At 41.9% G+C, this 19,792-nt stretch overlaps 1 protein-coding gene across 28 annotated transcripts in view; it reads right to left on the reverse strand.

Moving 5' to 3' along the window:
- Positions 1–4,840: 4,840 nt before the first annotated feature.
- Positions 4,841–19,792, reverse strand: part of SNAP91 (synaptosome associated protein 91) — a 62,479-nt gene continuing 47,527 nt past the window's right edge. For 11 of the 28 annotated variants that reach the window (XM_074150503.1, XM_074150496.1, XM_074150511.1 and 8 more), the window contains 9 exons: positions 19,386–19,469; positions 18,374–18,457; positions 14,598–14,735; positions 13,154–13,303; positions 12,115–12,145; positions 10,765–10,876; positions 7,628–7,711; positions 7,453–7,557; positions 4,841–4,933 (listed from right to left, as the gene is read on the reverse strand). In XM_074150503.1, the coding sequence (XP_074006604.1) occupies positions 4,841–4,933; positions 7,453–7,557; positions 7,628–7,711; positions 10,765–10,876; positions 12,115–12,145; positions 13,154–13,303; positions 14,598–14,735; positions 18,374–18,457; positions 19,386–19,469 (881 nt within the window). Of the gene's footprint in view, positions 4,934–7,452; positions 7,558–7,627; positions 7,712–9,900; positions 9,925–10,764; positions 10,877–12,114; positions 12,146–13,153; positions 13,304–14,597; positions 14,736–18,373; positions 18,458–19,385; positions 19,470–19,792 lie in introns of all 28 variants that reach the window. The other 17 variants (XM_074150504.1, XM_074150498.1, XM_074150502.1 and 14 more) reach the window with 6 other exon arrangements.

Genomic DNA, 19,792 nt, shown 5'->3' on the forward strand with positions numbered 1-19,792 from the left:
GGTCCCCAGCATCTTAGAAGACAACAACAACAATTCAGTTCTCACCATCCAGGCTTTCACCTGGGGAAAAACCAGCATCAATCCAGAAGCCCTCAGCTCAAGCTACAGTACATTTTGGAAGGCATACCTTGTAAAACACAGCTAAAAAAAAATCGCAAATAAAGCCAATTAAAATTAATGACGAATAGGGAAGAGGAGTAGGAGACATTGCCAACCCCAAACATTCAAAAAATGCGTCAGTTCTGAGGAACACATTGGGGTTTTTTTGTTCAAACCTCTACAGTAAGCTGAGTTCACGTTCTCCAGGTATTTACCATTCCTTAAAGCACCCAAGGCTTAAGGGGGAGCTAAAAAAGTCTCATGTGGCCAGAAGTGCCAGCTCATAAAAAAGCCAGCACACAGAACAGCAAGAGCTTGGGTAAGGGACACATCAGCTCTCTGAAACCTGTCCTCCCCTCATGAAAAACACAGGGGAAGGAGACAGTTTCTCCCTCCCACAGATGGGAGCCCCTCCTCCCCACCCACTCTTCTCCGTAGCTTGTACTGAGAAGGGGTTAGTCATAGCAGGACACAGATGCGTTCATCCCTGCATGATGAAACTCAGATGATAACAAGAACACTTTCTTGTCTACAGGCCAGGAGGCAACCACTTGTTTTCCTTGAAAGCCAGGTTTTCTGACTCCTTTGTGGTGGGGAGAAGAGTCACTTTTGTTTAGCCTTGCTCAGCCTACTGGGGAAATACACTGGTCTTACTTCCCACAGCACAGCGCACAAGCTTCTCGCTCTTCAACAGAGTTTGCTTTCTGTCCAGGCTTCCGTTTCCTCACAGGGTATCGAATGCGACACACACGGCAGGCTTGCCCAGAGCTGTTGGCCATCGGAGCCCTAGAAGACTAACCAAGGAGCGAGGGCTGTGGAAACGGACAAAGCTGATGCGGAAAAGGCAATTACTGCATGTACCTGGCAAAGGAGCATGCACCTGGCAAAGAAAAAGCCCTCACGCTGAGGTCTGGCCCCTTGAAACACAGAATCGTCAGAGTTGGAAGGGACCTCTAGAGATCATCTGGTCCAACTCCCCTGCTAAAGCCCCTAACGTTGCAAACATTCATCGGCAATTCAGTGAGTGGTAGTTCATCATCTTAATTTGAATGAGACGCTAATGAGTTGGTCTGAATATATTTACATGTTTGGTTATGACTGAAATGCTCGGAAAATGCTGTCCTTGCTTTGAGAAGACACGCACACCACGGTGGTAAGAAGTCGAGCGACTTGCTGAGCCTTCCAGCTTTCTAATCCAGAATAACCTGACTCGGGAGGGCACTCATCCTAAGGCTGAGGTGTAAAATCAACTTTTCCAAGGCCAAACGTGACAGATGCAGAATACCAACGCAGTAGCAAGTAAAAAACCCAAAGAAGGTACCAAAAAACCTCCTAGGCAGTGGCACTCCCCTACTAGTCGCACAACTTGGAAACATCTTTGAAATCCAATTCAAGAGTCAAACTTTACCAGAGCGTGACCAAGTGGGTTCAGCGTTTTGTTATTTATGAAGTCCTTCGAAGCAGCCCTTGGCATTCATTACTGCTTCGTCACTTCATTTTGTTACTAAATCAAGGAGGGCTCTAGTCAGTCACCTTATACCAGGAAGACTTTAATCTGCTAAACCGTATGAAATGTTTTCTCATCCTTTCATCCCACCATAAGGAGAACCACAGAACAAACGACTCCTGCAGCACTGTAGCTGTGCTCGCTCTCAGTAAGCTGTTGGATGATGCCTCATAGGAAAGAAATCAGGACCAGCGTCGTAACCTTTCACATTTCCAATGTTATTCTAGTTCAAGGAGATGAAGAGCTTTAAGGAAGCCTCCTGAGGCGTTATAGGTCAAACTAGAGAATTCTCCTCTTCCTCTCCCTGCTTTACTTGGGGCTTTGTGCTCAGTCTGGCTTTGTAGCAGCGCTCTCCTCTACTGCTTAAAGACCAGCAGAAGTCCTTACCACCTGCAGCAGACACAGCAATCAGCGTTAGGACCTACACACATTCTTCCCCTCTCAAATGGTATTTCTGTGCTCAACATCTCAACGATCATGAAACTGGCGACCAGGTATTTACTTTGATCAAGGTGTTTATTGCATCTCAGAGGGCACACATGCACTGGGGTTTTTTGTTTTTTGTTTGTTTTTTTGTTTTTTAAACTGAAATACAAAGAAGAGCCTTTTTGAAATTAGCTTTTTATAGAACTTTCCCATTATGTTATCCCCACAGCAAATTCAGATACAACCACTTTTAATGGTACCATACACTGATTAAATAGTTCATTTGAAAGACTTTAGGTGAATATCTTTCCAACCCGATATGCTTTTACAGAGAACTGCCAAGCCACTTGTAACACTGATCAACAGTGACCTCATCGAAGAGTCAAGATCTTACGCCAAGCCATCAGCAGAAACAGTATGAGAACGAATAAAAATGAAAAAGAAACACAGTATGTACAGTAAAGGGCGTGGATCTCTGGATCAGAATTAAATCTAATCACCAATAGTACAAAAGCTACTCACAGCGCATTCGGGGCAATGGAGAAAACACTAGCCTAAGGCATACACAGGTAAGCACTAAATTAAGAGATGTACGTAAGAACTGAACAGAGATGAGTAACATCACTTGTAATGTTTCGACTACAGATATACCAAAGAGTGCTCTCGGTATTTGAAATCCCTTAATGCCAGCATGACTACGGCTGCTTTTCCCAACTACATGGAGAGAAACCGACCCTTTACTTATTTTTCAGTGCATTTAGCAAGAACTGATAAATACGCCAATTTTAAAATGCAAAAAACTTAAATAATTAAAATAGATTTTTAAAATAAAAAATGGCAATAAATATGGTATTCTTTCAGATATGGTTCTTCATTCTTGGTAAATCATTGGAAAAGTATTTGTTATGGAAGTTTACCTTTATATTACTTTAAATTATCTTAACATATACAGTGCCACAAAAATAAAACATTTTTTCACGACAATTGAGATTCCTGTGACTGGAGAAAAAAAAAAAAAGGTATTCCACACAATTTCATAAGTATTTTCCTTACTATCTTGTATTATCACGCTATGTTTTGTAACAGATAAAGGAGAAATTGAGTCCTAGGGAAATTTTAGGTGTCCTCAAAAAGTTATATACATTGAGACCTTCAAAAACCACAGACATCGCTCCAAATGGCTCACCAAACAACAGCTGCATAATCTGCCCCCGTGGGATAGGTTCAGAAAAGCACTAGAAGGCATCAGAAACATACATCCATTGTTTAAATTGTAAAACACAAATAACCCAAGTACACAAATTTCGAGAGAGTAGGGATAACAGCTAAGGTAGTAGTACACATTCCTAATGTTCACTTTCACAGCTGTGCTACACGTTTTCAGGAGGAAGAGAAAGTCTGAGTAAGCGCTGGGTTTGGTACTGGTGGCTCACTTGGAAACTCTGAGCATCCGTTTGTAGACTCCAAACGCACATTTTTTTATCATCCCATCAGAAAAACTGCAGCTGCGAACACAGAAAAGTATTAGATGAAAACCGGAATAATGAGTTAGATCAAGCTGTCCTAGAAAGAGCACCAAACCCGCTCACGGCTTCACACCTCAAAGGAGTTGTTACCAGCGTTTAATGAAGCAGCAGCCCTCCCACAGGCGGTTATGAAGCTGCCTACTATAAACCCAAGTTGAAAACAGTGAGTCCCAGCAATGAAGGCGCATCTCCACTCCTGGCCATCTTCACCAAGGGCCAAGTACGCCTCCAGGTACACCTCCCTGGGGCTGGAATGTGGAGAATAGGGAACTGGAACTGGGTGGTGCCTGCTAAGAGCATCCTGATCCCACCCACTGCTGCCAACTCCAGAGGGGTTAGAATAAACCTTACAATTAAGTTATACGAATAAAGAAGACTTACGAAGAAGACTTTAAAAATATGTAATGATTGTCCTCTCCTCATCTATCAAGTAACACAAGTCTTAATTATATAGTTAGCTTACCTTACTTCTGCACTACTATTTTTTAATTGGCTTAAGAGGTCAATTCAATCTGATGTTTCTACCCGGCCTCTTCACATCCTTCTCCAAAACCCTCACAGTAACGTTTTTGCCTTTTTCCCTCTCCCATTCTGCAGTACTGGTTTTCTGCTTCTCCATTTTTTCTTTTTATGTGCTCCTCTCTTCTTCGCCACTTGTTCTACACGGCACTGCTCAGGACCTCATGCTTTAGCATTCAGAAAAGCAGTGCCTTGAAAGAGTGTACGGTGGGGGAGAACATCAGCTGGCAACTTTTGAGAGATGCAAACAACCTTCCCTCGATGATCGCGATATATAGGTTTTTTCCTCTTTTGATCCCTTCCCACCTGTGATATCAAATCTGTTTCCACACTTATCCCACAAGACTGGAAGAAGCCTCCTCAGCACTGTTTTGCCCCCAGTATTTATAGGCTGTTGTGATTCTATTTGTTTCAGTATTGAATTCAGGAAAAAACCAAACAGACAAAAAATGTACCCACGGATTGAATGGAAACAAGGCAAAAATGGAAGTTATAGACTGAAGAGAACTTTTCTCGGCAGTCACTTTTGGCCAAAAAAAAAAAAAAAAGCCAGAAGTCAAGCTGTCCTGCTAAAATTAAGAGCGTGGACAAAGAATTTGGTTTCCTCTTTAAACCACTACATTATCAGTGCACGTTTCTACCTATCTCTGCAGCTACAATTTTATCAGTCATATTCCACCTCCTGGCCCAACCAACATCTGCGTGCCAGGGACGTACCACAGCGCAACGTGCTTAGCCAGGCAGTCACAGAATACCTTATCGTTTACAAGAAATCCTTGATGTTAAGATCCGCTAATGGGTCCTTTGTTGGAGGTTTCTTGGGACTCTGAGTAGCAGGAGTTGGGCTTGGAGAAAGCTAAAAGACGTCAGCCAGGAAAACGAAAAAAAAACAAAGCAGAGAAGGATACACAAGCATTAGGAACAGCTGGTTCTCACACAAGCACATTGCAGGCACACAAAGTTCTCATTTTTAAGTAAGTTCAGCGCGTTGCCATTTCGCTCAGGCATTGTTTAGACTCCATCTGCACTACAGGGTTAACAACGTTTGGCTGGTTTAACGGGTAAGGCTGTAGACACTGCATATTCTAATTAGCGTAGCTTCAAATCCCTCCCTTCCTGTAAGACAGAATGGTGTTAGGATCATCAGCCCAGACAGAGGTTAAGCAGTTGTTAGATGTTAAACACCAAGGTGCAGAATAAGCGGAGTGCAAGCTGCAGAGTAAGTGCAAGTCTGAAAATCCCAGCAACTGGCAATTAAGTACAAGTTGTTCTACATTGGTAATGTAAATAAGAGTCCAAAGTGTACTGGAGTTGTGACTGTATTATACACGGTTCCTCCTCTGGTAGGTATAAAAATCATAGAATTGTCTCGGTTGGAAGGGACCTTTCAGATCATCTGGTCCAACCATCAACCCAACTCTGATAAAAACCATCACTAACCCATGTCACTAAACACTACGTCAACCCGTCTTTTAAATACCTCCAGGGATGGTGCCTCAACAACTTCCCTGGGCAGCCCATTCCAAGGCTTAATAACCCCTTCCGTGTCAAAGTTTTTCCCAATATCCAATCTGAACCTCCCTATGCATAACTTGAGGCCATTTCCTCTTGTCCCATCGCCTGTTCCTTGGGAGAAGAGACCGATCTCCACCTTTCTACACTCACCTTTCAGGGAGTTCAGTTATTCCACAAAAAATATTTCCAAGTTCCAGGCAACTCTTTTCACTAGGGAGCCAAACGATTCTCTCATCCTGTCCTTACTCCTCCCCATCCCTACCTTATTCAGGGCACCAGAGCTATTTTATATGTAGCCTTGGCACCTTGGTGACTACCCTTCTCCGAGAAAAAATTGTTTTTGTCTTCCATAATATTATTCTTGATAATGTAAGTGGAGAGACAGTTTAAGGTGGGAGGAAAAGCAAGATCAAGTAGGTATATATGAAATGCAGAGCTCTAATACCTACAAGCTACCTTCTCACTTAGAGCAGTTTCAAGTTCTTCCCGTTTCTACATAGAAAACCCAGACAAACTTCAACGGGAATGTGATTCCCTACTTAAAAGGTGTGGTTTGCTACAGGTTGCTTGCTTAATATTTGCAAAAAAGAGAGGTGGCTCGGTTTCAAGTGTTACAAGTCAGATTTTAGAGCTGCAGCATCAACTTCCATCTCCTACTCTATTTGAAAGACAAGATGGACTTCTGACTTACAAAGCAGCAAAATACTGGAGGTAAGTCATTCCCTGCCTCTTCCCTGGAAGGTCCCTTTCCTTTTCAGAGTTATTACAAGCCAAACTCTACTTTGAAAAAAATAGCCTGGCACAGGTATTAGGGCTTACGTTGCATCACCCAGTGGCTACGAACTAAAATCTCTGCATCAGAGCGGGTACAGAGCGCTGCGCTTCCAAACTTATTAACTCCCAAGTTAAAAAGAATCCTTAGGAAACTACCAGAAGCAGCTGGTACCACCCGGTTCAACAGGAAGGATGGCATGTCTCCATTCACTCAACCTACTTCATTAATTACTCCACTAGGATTTTTTCCATCATATTAGAGAAAGGGCTCATCTCCCTGGCAACCAGTAACTTGTGACCCAATGTTTCCTGGTTATTTTTAATTCATATAGAATTAAGAATAGGTTTGTTTTGGTTTGAGGTGGTCAAACTTGTGTCACCTTTATGTCTACATATGTGACTGTCACGAAGTCAGAATAGGCAAATATAGTTTAAAAACATGGAAAGTGTCATGTATCTCCTACCTATAAAAGTGGCTGAAGTTTTCTCATTGCATTCCTTCACCTTAAAGTAAGTTAGAAAAAAAACTTCACAGTATTTAAATTTGTGCATTGCTGTGAAAGAGCACTCCAATGTTACATACGCTACGGTAATTCATCCTTGAATGCAGTTGTTTTGTACTGAAAGAAACTCAGCAAGGTACCAGCCCAAAACAGATAAACTCCATATACCGAAAAAACAGCTGCCATCCAAGGACGGGAGACTTTAGCTTGTTCATAAGCAGAAGGTTGGTCTTCTGAGGAAGCTCTTGGTGGGCTGGAAGATGCTGAGTGCAGCTCAAGTAAACGCTGACAAGCTCTGAACAGATTAGGAATGCCCATCAGGGTCTACTTTGAGCTTGACTCAAATATCCTCCCAAACCAGATCTTGGATGTCATTAGATGCAGGAGACTTCAAGGGAATTAAAAAACAATCAAGGTGGTTCACGTGTTCTGTCGCAAGTCAGGCAGCTGATACTCTTAGAACTCTTAGAAAAAACTCACTGATGGACCTACAGCTAGAACTCAACTGAGACAATGCAGACACACAATCTACTTTTCAGAGAAATGGAGAGCAATTAAACACTGATCTAGAAGCAACACTTACCTGTACACCAGGGCCAGTGGCAGCTCCAAACGGTGGCCTCATCATAGGCTGCCCATACATGACCGGCTGCTGGGGCATCATGGGCACACCTGCACCTGCTGGGGGCTGCAAATGAACACACTGTGAGCGGGGTCCCGGGTAAAGGAAGGAGAGGGGTATAACAAAAGGGACGCACCATCCCAAATGCCGCTCCCGGCTGCGGGACGGGTGGAGCACCTCCTGCGGCAGGAACAGCACCTGCTGGAGGCACAGCTCCCGTCTGCAAAAAAAAAAAAAAAAAAAAAAGAAAAAAGGTAAAAAAAATAAAAATGCAAGAATTCCTGTAACTATCTGGAAACAACACGGAGTCTCCAGTATTCTCCAAGTTGTTCTGAAAAGTAGGACTGTTATGTAGCAGGTAATACCTAACCTCAAAACCACCACGCTTCAAAGAATGAGAGAGTTGAACAGGTCCTTACACCAACGTTCAGCTTTGTCATAAGCGAGCCAGGGTGACACACTCCATTCTCTTCCTGAATGGAGCCCATTTACTGAAGACATCTCAAAATCAGCCCAAGAAAATACATACTTTTCTCCTCCTCCTCCTCCACATTGTAAGAAAGCATCTCAATTTCATAATTGATAGCCAACATGCTACCGCACTTGTTGTAGCACTGTGTTTCAGTAAAAGCTTAAGCAGATTGTAATGCTCAGGGAAATAACTGCTATAATTAGCTTCCAATTAGAAAATAGCATTTTTATGCAGTGAGATCCCTTTAAATTCAACCTAATTAATAATTTTTCTTAGGAAACTGGAGGTTAGTGAAGATAATCTGCTCAAGATTCATTAGTCAGCAAACACTCTACGGTTTCTGGCTAATAATTATGACCCTCTTTTCCAGTCTGAAAGTTTTCTGGGGAGCATTTCAAATAAAAGCTGTATTGCACCAGCAGCACAGCTGTCCCCAGACTAAAACCAACATCTGGACACTCAGGCATGGAAAAGAATAGGAAAAAAAAAAAAAAGATTAATGACATCAGCTGCAGTGTTCTGACTGCATCCACAGGAACACACCGTAGCTCAAAATCCAGTTAGGCAGGTGCCAAGAAAACAGCCACACAAACCGAATGGAGGTGGCAACCAGTGATGACTGGTGTTCCTCAGGAGTCGGTACCAGGACTGGTGCTGTTTAACATCTTTGTCGGCAACATGGACAGTGGGATTGAGTGCACCCTGGGCAAGTTTGCCGAAGACACCAAGCTGTGTGGGCTGGTCAATATGCTGGAGGGAAGGGATGCCATCCAGAGGGACCTGGACAGGCTTGAGAGGTGGGCCCGTGTGAACCTCGTGAAGTTCAACAAGGCCAAGTACAAGGTCCTCCATGTGGGTTGGGGCAATCTCAAGAACAAATACAGGTTGCGTAGAGAATGCACTGAGAGTAGCCCTGAGGAGGACTTGGGGGTGTTGGTAGATAAGAAGCTCAAATGAGCCAGCAACGTGCTCTGGCAGCCCAGAAAGTTCCCCGCGTCCTGGGCTACATCAAAAGAAGTGGTCAGCAGGTCGAGGGAGGTAATTCTGCCCCTTTATTCCACTCTGGTGAGACCCCACCTGGAGTACTGCATCCAGTTCTGAGGTCCCCAACATAAGAAGGACATGGACCTGCTGGAGCGAGTCCAGCAGAGGGCCACAAAGATGCTCAGAGGGCTGGAGCGCTTCTGCTATGAAGACAGGCTGAGAGATGTTCAGCCTGGAGAAGAGAAGGCTCCAGGTAGACCTTATAGTGGCCTTTCAGTACTTAAAGGGCATCCACAGGAGAGATTGGGAGGGACTTCTGATCAGGGAGTGGAGCGGTAGGAAGAGGGGATTTTAATCCAGAAGGTGAAAGGTCACAAGCGAGGGAAGAAGTGACCAAAACTTATATGGTTCAACACTGATGTGAAAGAAAGCTTCATTTTGGTCTCCACATATATTTTTTCCTGCATATCTGGATTTCTTTGGTTTCAAACAATACCCAAGTGCATGATTTTGAAGGAATATATATATATAGCACCCACGTTTCATGAAATGCTATCAAAACCACCCAGCTTTCCAGAAAGGCCAGTTACTTATCAGATGGTAAAACCACTACAAGATCAGGCTGATGTTACAGGCAGAAGTTTGAAATTTCAGGTAGTGCAAGTGATCAGATAGTTCACGTCCAAGTAAAGCAAAGGCAGTTTGAGGCCATTAGTTTGAAGCCATTATTTCCAAGCTTACAGCACAGAAATGGTTAATCACTACTACCATATTCAACACGTCGCCTGAGAGTTGTCTGCTGGACAAACAGCCCAAGAGCAGCCATGTTAGGTCGCCTCTAGCTAGTTTTAAGGCAGCAGTAGTAACCGTAGTGCAGGTGAGGTGTTGTTAGTACCTTTGTGTTTAGTAAGTAAATACAATAAGAGAGAAAAATAAAAAAAATATTCACTTACACTGTACAGTATTGCCCAGCCTTTCTATCAAGAAAAAAAGCTGACGTTACAACTAATACATTCAATGAAGTACCAAGTTCAGGGAATTCTTCTATCTTCCATAAGGTTAAGGAACAAGCTGGAATGTGCTTAGAGTCACATTAACACCTGGCTGTGGCAGCAGGGAACCGAACTGGTCCTGCTCCCGCTTGGCAGTCCCTTCCTTCCCGTCCCAACTCAACTTTTTTTTTCAAACAGACACTGTTTTATGCCCTCTGTGACTTTGATTACTCTTGCAGCTTACTCGTGATCAAGCTGCTCTTGTGCCAAATTTAGATTTTTAGCTCAATTCAACCCTCTTCTCTCAAAATTAGTCCCTTCTGATACATTTTACATTTTACTCTTCCAACAGACTGCTTTACTCTACTGAAGAACTACCCACTTCTAATCTAATATCAATCGCCCCATCAGTCTCAATACTGTGTAGTCTTTTGAACTACTTCATTCAGGAAACCTCAAGAAAAACCTATTTATTTTCTCTCTTTCCAGTACTTCAGCGTTGGATCAATATCATTGTCTTTTGGGTAATCTACCTGGGCCTGGTGCTGGAAAAACCTCTGTGGCTAAGCATACACTTGGAAATTTCCACTGATGTTAAGAGCACATGTATAGTAACGCCTCGATACATACACTCATGTATCTTCATTGACCTGAACTCAGTGATTTATTTATGCCAGCTGTAAATTTAGTCTCAAAAATGTGATTTGAAACAATCACTTATACAGAAGCTGTTTAGCTGAAGTAGACAGCAGCAGTGCCTACTTGCATGGTCTTGTAAAATACTGACGTTTCAACACCAGTGGTACTGACACATGAACCACCTACCAATGGACCACTTGGGACGCCACCGGTTGACCATGTTGCAGGTGCTACTTTTGGCTGCCAGTTGGCTCCTCCTGTTAACTTCTTCTCTCCAGCATTCCACTGAAGGTCTCCCCTAATAGAGAAGGAGACAGACAGAGCTATTATTTACATACAGTGAAAATGAAAACCAATTGCAGTATATATTAATGTTAAGCTTGCAGCTACATTAGTTTATGGTGTATGCAGTTTAAGTTATTAATAGAAAGATACACTTTTAGTGCCACTCGGTTTCAAGGGTTGTTAGTGGTAGACACCACTACACTCTATACTGAAGTCAGTTACACGGTTATGGCCTTTGTGGTGAGAATTAAAGAGAAACTTTACTTAGTATTGACTGAAGGTAACATATTATTGCATATACCCTTGCAAAGTAGGAAGAGGGACTGCTACTGCCTATTCTACTGGGGCCAGGCAGTAGAGCTGCCTGCTAGAAGTCTTTGAAAGGTCATTTCATTGCTGGAACTCTTGCTCGGACAGCTGAAGGAGGAAAGCATTCAGTTCTGAAAAAAGTTGATAGATACAAGAGAAACAAATCATTCATAGAACAAAAGGGCTGTTGCAAAACCAGGCTTTGTTAGAGGCCGCTCTATTCAGAATGAGATACACCGTTCGAATGAAGGAGACTGAAGGAACCTGAGTTTTGGGGATAGACCTCAGGATGTGTTTATGCATATCCCTCTTTTCATCTCCACAGAGGCACACCACCTTTTGAAGCACACACATCATAAACCGGTCTTGCGCACAGAGTAAGACTCAGCACAGAAGTAAGCAATCGGTTAGATTAAGAAGGTACATTCAAAAATAAATGCAATGCTGCAAATATTTCTTCTTGCAAAAAGAAGCTTTTCACTGCATGGAATGAACTTCTTTTCTATTTTACAAGTATTCCAATGCCTACACGATAAGCACATCCAGCGTCTGTAAAAAGATAACAAAACTATTACATATTAGCCTAGATTACTGAGGAGAGCTATACAACTTATTATCTGGACTATCTGTTCATTTTAAGTTGTTTGGAAATCAGCTATCCAATATAAAGACAGTAATTTACAGAAATTTTTTTCTAAGACTCAGGTTAAAGCCAACAAGTTTAAAAGCCATGTCAGGAACATTTAACCTTAATTATTCAGTGAATCTATACAGAATAGAATACTTTTTCCAGAATTTTTCTGAATTGATTTTTTTGGGGGGGGAGAGGGCAACAGGCACATGACCAATTCATTGTTTCTTAATAAACACTGAAATAGATGTAAGACTATACAGCAGAGTCAAAAATTATTTTTTTTTTTTTTTAAACAAAGTTGAACTTACTTTTTTGAAGCGGTACCAGAAATTCCAAGATCTGAAAATTGTAAAGAAAAAAAGAAAAGAGTCGTGTGTTTAATAAGTTAAAACATGTCAAAGTAACAGCTCACATTTCATCGCACAGGGACTTATACAGAGTAATAAAGACTTGGCTGTCTTTACTTAGACAGCATCAAAATACTGGCCACATCTACCCCTTCCTTCAGGACAAACTCTTGAGGAACCCTGAGGATGTCTTATGCTTGAGGAAGCCACTTTTGTTCCGTAAACAGACCAAAGTCACAATATATGTAGGTCTACAAAATGCTTATTTAAGAGCACCAGAACTATTTACCATACACGACAACGCTAGTTCGTGTTCCTCGTTCTACATACTTAAACAAAAAGCTATTTTTGACATACACATAAATCTGGATGTCACCTGGAAGTTTTGCACTGTTTTATCTGCTTTATCACACATGGGAACTCTAAGTAGTTTCCTTAATTACTCTTTGGAAGAAGTTTTAAAGAATACTCTTCGCACATGACTAGTAAAGGTCCTGTAAGTCACAAATTGCTAAGTTTGATTAATTTCTCCCCCAAACTTGGATATACCAAATGACTTGCAGAAGAGGTTTCAAGTGATGGAGTCCTGCTGACACCTAAGCATGGTAGTTTCCCCACACACTTAACAGGAGAACACGCATCGTAAGATCAGTTGTATCTTTGCTGTGGTGTGTTTATGTATACTAATAGAATATTTTATTTACACAATCCCCCAAAGTACAACTTCAGCATTATTATACCTTAGCCTGGTGGGTCTCTGTTAGGTTTTTTTGGGGTGCTGGGGCTACTGATCTCCAGTTATAAAGGCTCTAGCCCTTTTCTTGCTACAAGAAAGGGAATACCTTTCTGTTTAGCATTTTAAGAACACGTTTTGGAATGTTCACTGAGAGAAGGTCTGTTCCTGGCTGTTGTGCACAATTCATCCCACACTTCATTTGGCCCCACAGAAGAGTAACATAGTCGTACGCCACACCACTCGAAACCAAAATTTGTCACTTACTGCCTACTAGGTTTGCAAGAGACGAATCAAGATCGCTTCCGAGGCCTTTGCTTGCTGCTGAAGCAGGGACTGTTGCTGTGGCTGCGGGTGCTACGGACTGACCAGAAGGAACCATAGTTGGCATAAGAAGATCACCTAGGCCATCAAACACTAGAAGCGAAGGGAAAGTGAGTTAGAAACAGCAGCCGTGGCAAGAAATACACTACCTGCCACTTCACCGTTTCTCCAACAAGTAGAGCACAGACAACCACGTCACAAGTCTTACCAAAACACAGTTTGACATTAAAAATAATGCCAACGAGGGCATGCATGTCGTTTTACTAGACACTGAATATACAGTAATCCTGGAAGAGCTACACCAATGAGAACTAACATGAGAGAACATGCCTAAAAGGACTTTCATTGGAGAGTTGAATCTACATAGATACAGCACCACTTCCACATGACACTTTTTCTTACAGCCATCCTTAGAGAGATGTCAGATGCACACACATTTGTCAGGAGATATTCATTTAAAGGCTTTTAAAATGAACATCTTGCAGCAAACACCAGTCAGAATTACTGTGGCAAAGGCAGCCTTATACCTCGACATCTAACGGCAACAGGATTGAAAGTCTCAAGATGTTACTATTCACTTGCAAGCAGCAGGGAGCTGGGAAAGCCTACTAACATCTTATGAGATCAGAAGGAACCAGAACCATCCACACTGACAGAGCTAGCCTCCTTAGTCCAAGTCATCTAACTCAGAAGTTCAATTTTTTTGGATCCCTTGAAGCCAAACAGCCTGGTATATCTCATGCCAGCGTTCTATCTTCTGATCTGTATTTGAGGTACATGCTAAGTCAACAGGAAGGGGTAGCATGTGCACTGGCAAGCAACCAAACCACCAAACAGCAGTACTACTTCAACCTTTTTTTTTTTTTTTTTTTTTTTTTTTTCCCCTTGTACAGTTGCAGAACTCACCAATTTTAAGTTTGTAGCAAGGACCCAGCATGGAAAAATATAGAATGGAAGAGATACAAACAAAATGATAGCAGTGATGAAAGTTTAAGCTTAGTCAGGCAAAGAACACGACCTCGGTCTCCGTTCTGTGTACCTTCAGCTGCCATGCAAGCTCAAGAACAGCTTCGACAGCAGCAAGATGACTCGCCTATATACTTGATTTACAGAACAGTGTTTCCCTTGCGTAATTCCTGATTCATGCAATCAAGCACATGCAAGGATGATGTTCACAGTCATTTGGTTTTCACTGACGTAGTAGAATAAAAAACGGAGAGCTCTTGAGCACACATCAACCTAAGCACCACCCTGAATTCTTCCAGTAAGAGAAGGAATAGGGAAATCACTGATATCGCTTGTACTCCAAGCCTAAATATAGTGTCATTAAGTCATCTAACACATAAAACATATCAGAAAATTCACAGGAAGAAATCCTGTGGCTCACCTGATGCATCAAACGAGCTGCCAGTCGTTGGAGCTGTTGTCCCAAAAGCTGCATCAAAGTTCGGCTGTAGTAGGCTGGTTTGAGCTGGAGTGACTGGGGATGGTGATGGAGAGGGAGCGATAAAAGAACCTCCAAAGCCTTGAAAAAGCCATATAAGAGAGGTGTGGACATTACAGTCAGTCTTGCTGGGCTGTGTTTAACAAAAGCTCAATCTATAGAAGGCAGAATGATAGAGACAATTTTTCTGACCACTGTAAATAACTCAGTACTACACAAGCACCCTTGGTATGCCAGGTATGACCCAGGGAATTTAAGCTTTTCTGAGTCGTCAATAAAAACTTCAATGTTTGTTATTTAGATTTCTGCAGAGGCAGACCAACAGAGTAGAGAACACAATTCTTCTAGTACTACACACTATAGTTCCAGGTAAGTAATCTCACAGGCAGAATGCAACACATGAGAATTGGTTCACAAAATAGATAAACAGAGGACTAACGTGAGAAAAGCATATGATCAAGCCATCAGCTACTTCGGAATCTCAACTCAGAAGGCAGTATTTTACTAGCCCAGTTTAGCCTCTCTCGTCACCTTAAACCATCTTGGTCTCCCTCGTCAAGATGACTTCAAGCTGCTGCCCCCTCACACACTCTCATGCCAAAGCAGGATCAATAGCATCCACAAGTGAATGGCTTGTAGGCTGGAGAATCTCCATGATCAAGGTTAAGGTATATATTATAAACCCTATATTTATAAAATAAATAAACCCTACTCATGGAGATTCTCCAGCCTACAAGCAATGCACTCATGCTTGACTATTCTTAAAACCCCTCCCTTGCCGGCTATATAATTTGATCTCCCTTGCAATTTAAGCGTATTTGTATTATCTACAGACTCTGGTAACTGATTAAATATGCAAAGACTCCGTCAGAACAAGAACAGACATATGACACCACCTCAATTCTCTTTAGTCTACAAGCTTATAGAATCTCTTATTCAATCTCTTCTTCACAGTGCTGTCCAAGACCTCTATACTACATCTGCAGTCTCTCAGTCTTGTTTTTTCCTGGCTGCCCTTGTACAGGAAGACCTGAGCTCAGTGCTCTAACCACAACTACACAAATCCAGTGGGAACAGCACTCTGCACAACCTGCAGGCTGTACTTTTCCCCCTGTATCAGAGTTGGAAGCGTATTACTTTGCCAGAGCCAGGCACACGATGGTGGCGAGCCAGCGCTCTACCACTGCCTTTAGTTTCTTTTCATTCAGGGAACATCCTATTTTACACTCTTATTGTCCTTCTTTGTCCAGCTAATCATTGCTGCCTGTGGACAGAAGCTTGAACATTTACTCGTTTGAAATTCCTCCTTTAGATAATTTTTTTCAATTTGTAGAGAAGGTTTTAATTTGTAGAGACGGTTTTAATTTGTAGAGACCCATTCTCACCCAAAGTAACTACAGATCTTTTCACGTGGGTGATATCTGAGAAATAAAGCATGCTACTCCAGCAGTCATGTTGTTGAAATTAAGTGCCAAATACAGCATATTGATTTAGAAGAGATCACCTATTAACATTAAACCCTTATCAGTACCTTCTGTGTTTTCACTCAGATAGATAGTACTATTCTTGTTTATGTAGTCAACTAATTCCTTCTTTCCTTCACCATTCTTTAGTTACCAGTTCAGTGGGGAAGTCAGCTTTCTAAAAACAGCAAAATAAAGACAATTCTGAAGACTTTCTAACCACTTGTTGTTTTTAACCAAACTGCTTTCCATGGTCACAAGGTATATCGACTACAGCACATACACAAATGTCTTACAGTGACAACCACACATTTCCCAGCTATGAAATCAAGCATCTGCCAGACATTTAACTAGGAGGCCAGTCTCAATGTGAAGAACTTGTGCTCAAATTGAGCATCAGTTATATCAAACGTTACTGTGAGATCTCAGATGCTCTCCCCGAAAACTTTGCTTTCTCAGAGAGAAAAAAAAGACTAAACACTTAACAAACATTGGAAGAACAGGACAAATTTATGCAGGCATCAGACTGACTTACACGTCAGGAAGATGCGTGCTTTAGAAGGGCCAAGAAGAGACTAGCAACTTACTTGACAGCAGAACTCTTGAGACATTTACATAAAGTAAGTATACTCATCACATTATGCATATAAACACTTAGTACAAACCAAACACTCGTAAACCATGAAGGACAAGCCTTCAGCCACCACATGAAATCTGGACAACCTTAAATTCAAAACTGGATTACACTGCAGGCTATACATCTGCCATTATCTAGGGTGAACAAATGCTTAGCAATATGTTGTCATGTTTACAGACTCTCTGTATCTGCCAAATAGAGATTCTAATCTACCTGGAGCCCTTTTGAATATATATAAGGAAAAAAAAAATTTAAAATCTTCTATTCACTCCAACTGCTTTAGGTCTGCTTGAGTATTGAGACATATGACATCTCTTTGATAATTTAGGTTTTGATTTAATGTGACTCATCAGATTCAGAGAACATACTGCTGAATTTTAAGCCATCTGGACGACAATTCCTACTGGAATTTAAGCTTAGTTACAGATAAGGACATAAAATATTTTGTATTGTAATGTTTGCATAAGCAGGAGTAGCTTCTTCCCAACAACATCTTTACACCCAGTCCCTTGATACTGCACAGAACTGCAAATGACTGCTACATTTCAGAATCTACTAGTTAAAACCTGATCTCGGGCATCAAGCTATGCATAGGATAACTAATACAAAGACCTATTGAAGCAACATTTAAACAAAACCAGGCTGGATGGGGCTTTGAGCAACCTGGTCTAGTGGGAGGTGTCCCTACCCATGGCAGGGGGGTTAGAACTCGATGATCTTGAAGGTCCCTTCCAACTCTAACCATTCTATGATTCGATGAAAAGGTCATCTTCTACCTTAAAATCTTGAAGCTGCCTGTACTAAAGCTTTAGCATGCATTTATACATTATGTCCCACTTTAAGTAGCTGGCTTGCTACTTAAAATAGCACTGGAACCAATTGAGAATGGACATAAATGTTGTTATTCTCTAGACTACTTCTACCTTCTTGCTGCACAACTAGGCGATGCCCACACTTAGAGCAGGTACTAGCAAAAGCATCCTCTTCTGAGATCTTATTCCCTACAAACTTCAAACTGGGATGGGGCCAAGTCATAACTGCTTAGCACAATCACTACAGCCACTAAAACACATGGTGTAGCAGGAACTTTGGAGAGTAGTTCAAACAGGGTTCAGCTGAAGCCGCCTACCTGAAGGATGCAGACTAGAATAATATTTATTCAACCTTTGCAATAGGTGTCACAGTGATGCCATGTTCAGCATCAGCAGAGACCTCATCCCACCCAGTACGAGGAGAGGGTCTCTATCACTTCTATGCCTTTGTGCACAGAAAAGCTCGCTCTCATTTCCCCCAGCCTCTTCGTAGCTAAATGCAATGACAGCTACCACGTCATTCATTCAAGTTCTTAACGTTTCAGTGTGTAACCTGCCTCAGTTAAATCAACCAGGAAACTAAGATGAATTAGCAGTAAGGAGTAAGTAGCAGAGCCTGCAATACTGCTTAAGCGTTATAAATCATTGTAGTTTTAATTTAAGACATCTAAAGTACTAAGAAATCTTGTGAACAAGGATTTTATTCCACTACAACAGTCCACTTACACCCAAGGAACATTAAAGATTTTGAAGACCTTTGCTTAGTTTTGCCTTAAAATAATGAGTTTTTAAGAAGTTCTTTATTACCAGCAAGTAGGTCTGCAGAAGCTGAGGAACTAGAAGCAGCCTGGGTTGCGGGCTGGGGTTCAGAAGCACTACTTCCAAAAGCATCTAAAGGGAATTCCAGAAAGCATCAAGAGAAAGGTAAAGAGTTCAACATTAAATGCACCGATCCATCACCTATCTTAAACAAAAGATGACAAAAGGATAACCACTTAATACATCAGAAGCAAATGAAAGTGCTTGGCCACCTTTATTGCAGAGCAGTACCACAGATGCGAAGCTCAGGTGGAAAAAAGGAGGTGCAACAAACCAGCACTTCAAAGAAATCTGGTTTTCTATAGGGAAGCACAGCACTGAAGACGATATCAGTATTAAATCAGTGAGGTTTCATGAGTCCTTTAGTTGGGCCTCAGAAAATCCATACAAACCACAGCATCCCAGGTGAGAGGGTTAAGCCCTTTGGAGATGAATGCATTTGATGACAGACTCGAGAAATTCCAGCTACAATTTGCTGACTCACATTAAGTCTTTCTAGAGGGATATGTCACTGATGTTGGAAAATTCATGATTTCTGAGCAGCATTCCTGTTCTACAACACCCCTAGAGTTGGCTGTGCCCATCCTAATTTCCACCTTGTCAAATCCAACAAAGATCCTGGGATTCGGATATCCAGTCTGAGACAAGCCACCCTCAAAACTTCAGCTGCTTTGAGAAACGGAACCGAGAGGAAAAAACAACATGAACATGGAGAGCTGCAAAGAAGAAAACAGCACACACCAGGCTTTCACTGGACCTCTGAGGAAGTGTCATACATGCACTGACAGGAGACAGAATGGCAAGTGTCATGAGGACAGAATGGCCACACTAACAGCTTATTTGCAGTTCATTATTGGGCAACACGAAGAACATGCTAGAATTAGCCGTGAGGCTACATAGAAAAGCTGTGAGAAGGGGAAACGGCAGCTTTAGCCAAGCGCAAAGGTAACTGAGATGAAGTGATTCAACTCTGAAGTGGTGAGGAAAGAATAATACCCACCACCAAATAGGTCAATCACACCTGAAGAATCCACCTTTGCTGGAGAGGCAGTGGGTAGAGGAGAGGGGGCTGCAAATGCATCCACTGCAGTAAGCATAGGATAAATAATATTTAGTATCAGCAAGGCAACAATGATAGCTAAATATTTCAAAGCCGCATGGGCTCCACCAGTTAGAACCACAGGGTCGGAAAATTCAGGTAACAACCTTCAGAACTGCAAACAGAAAGTGTTACATTTCTCACACAGCAACTGAAAACCACAGTACTTTATAGAAAGCATTGCTTATTAAGAATTTTCTTATGGTTAGAGGAGGATTTACTCTCTCAACAACTACTTTACTTAACTTCAGTGTCAGCCACTTCATGCCTTGCATCTTCAGCAGCTGCTAATCTTGTGACCAAAGCAT

This window comes from Numenius arquata, chromosome 7 (genome assembly GCF_964106895.1).
Source record: "Numenius arquata chromosome 7, bNumArq3.hap1.1, whole genome shotgun sequence".
Lineage (NCBI taxonomy): Eukaryota > Metazoa > Chordata > Aves > Charadriiformes > Scolopacidae > Numenius > Numenius arquata.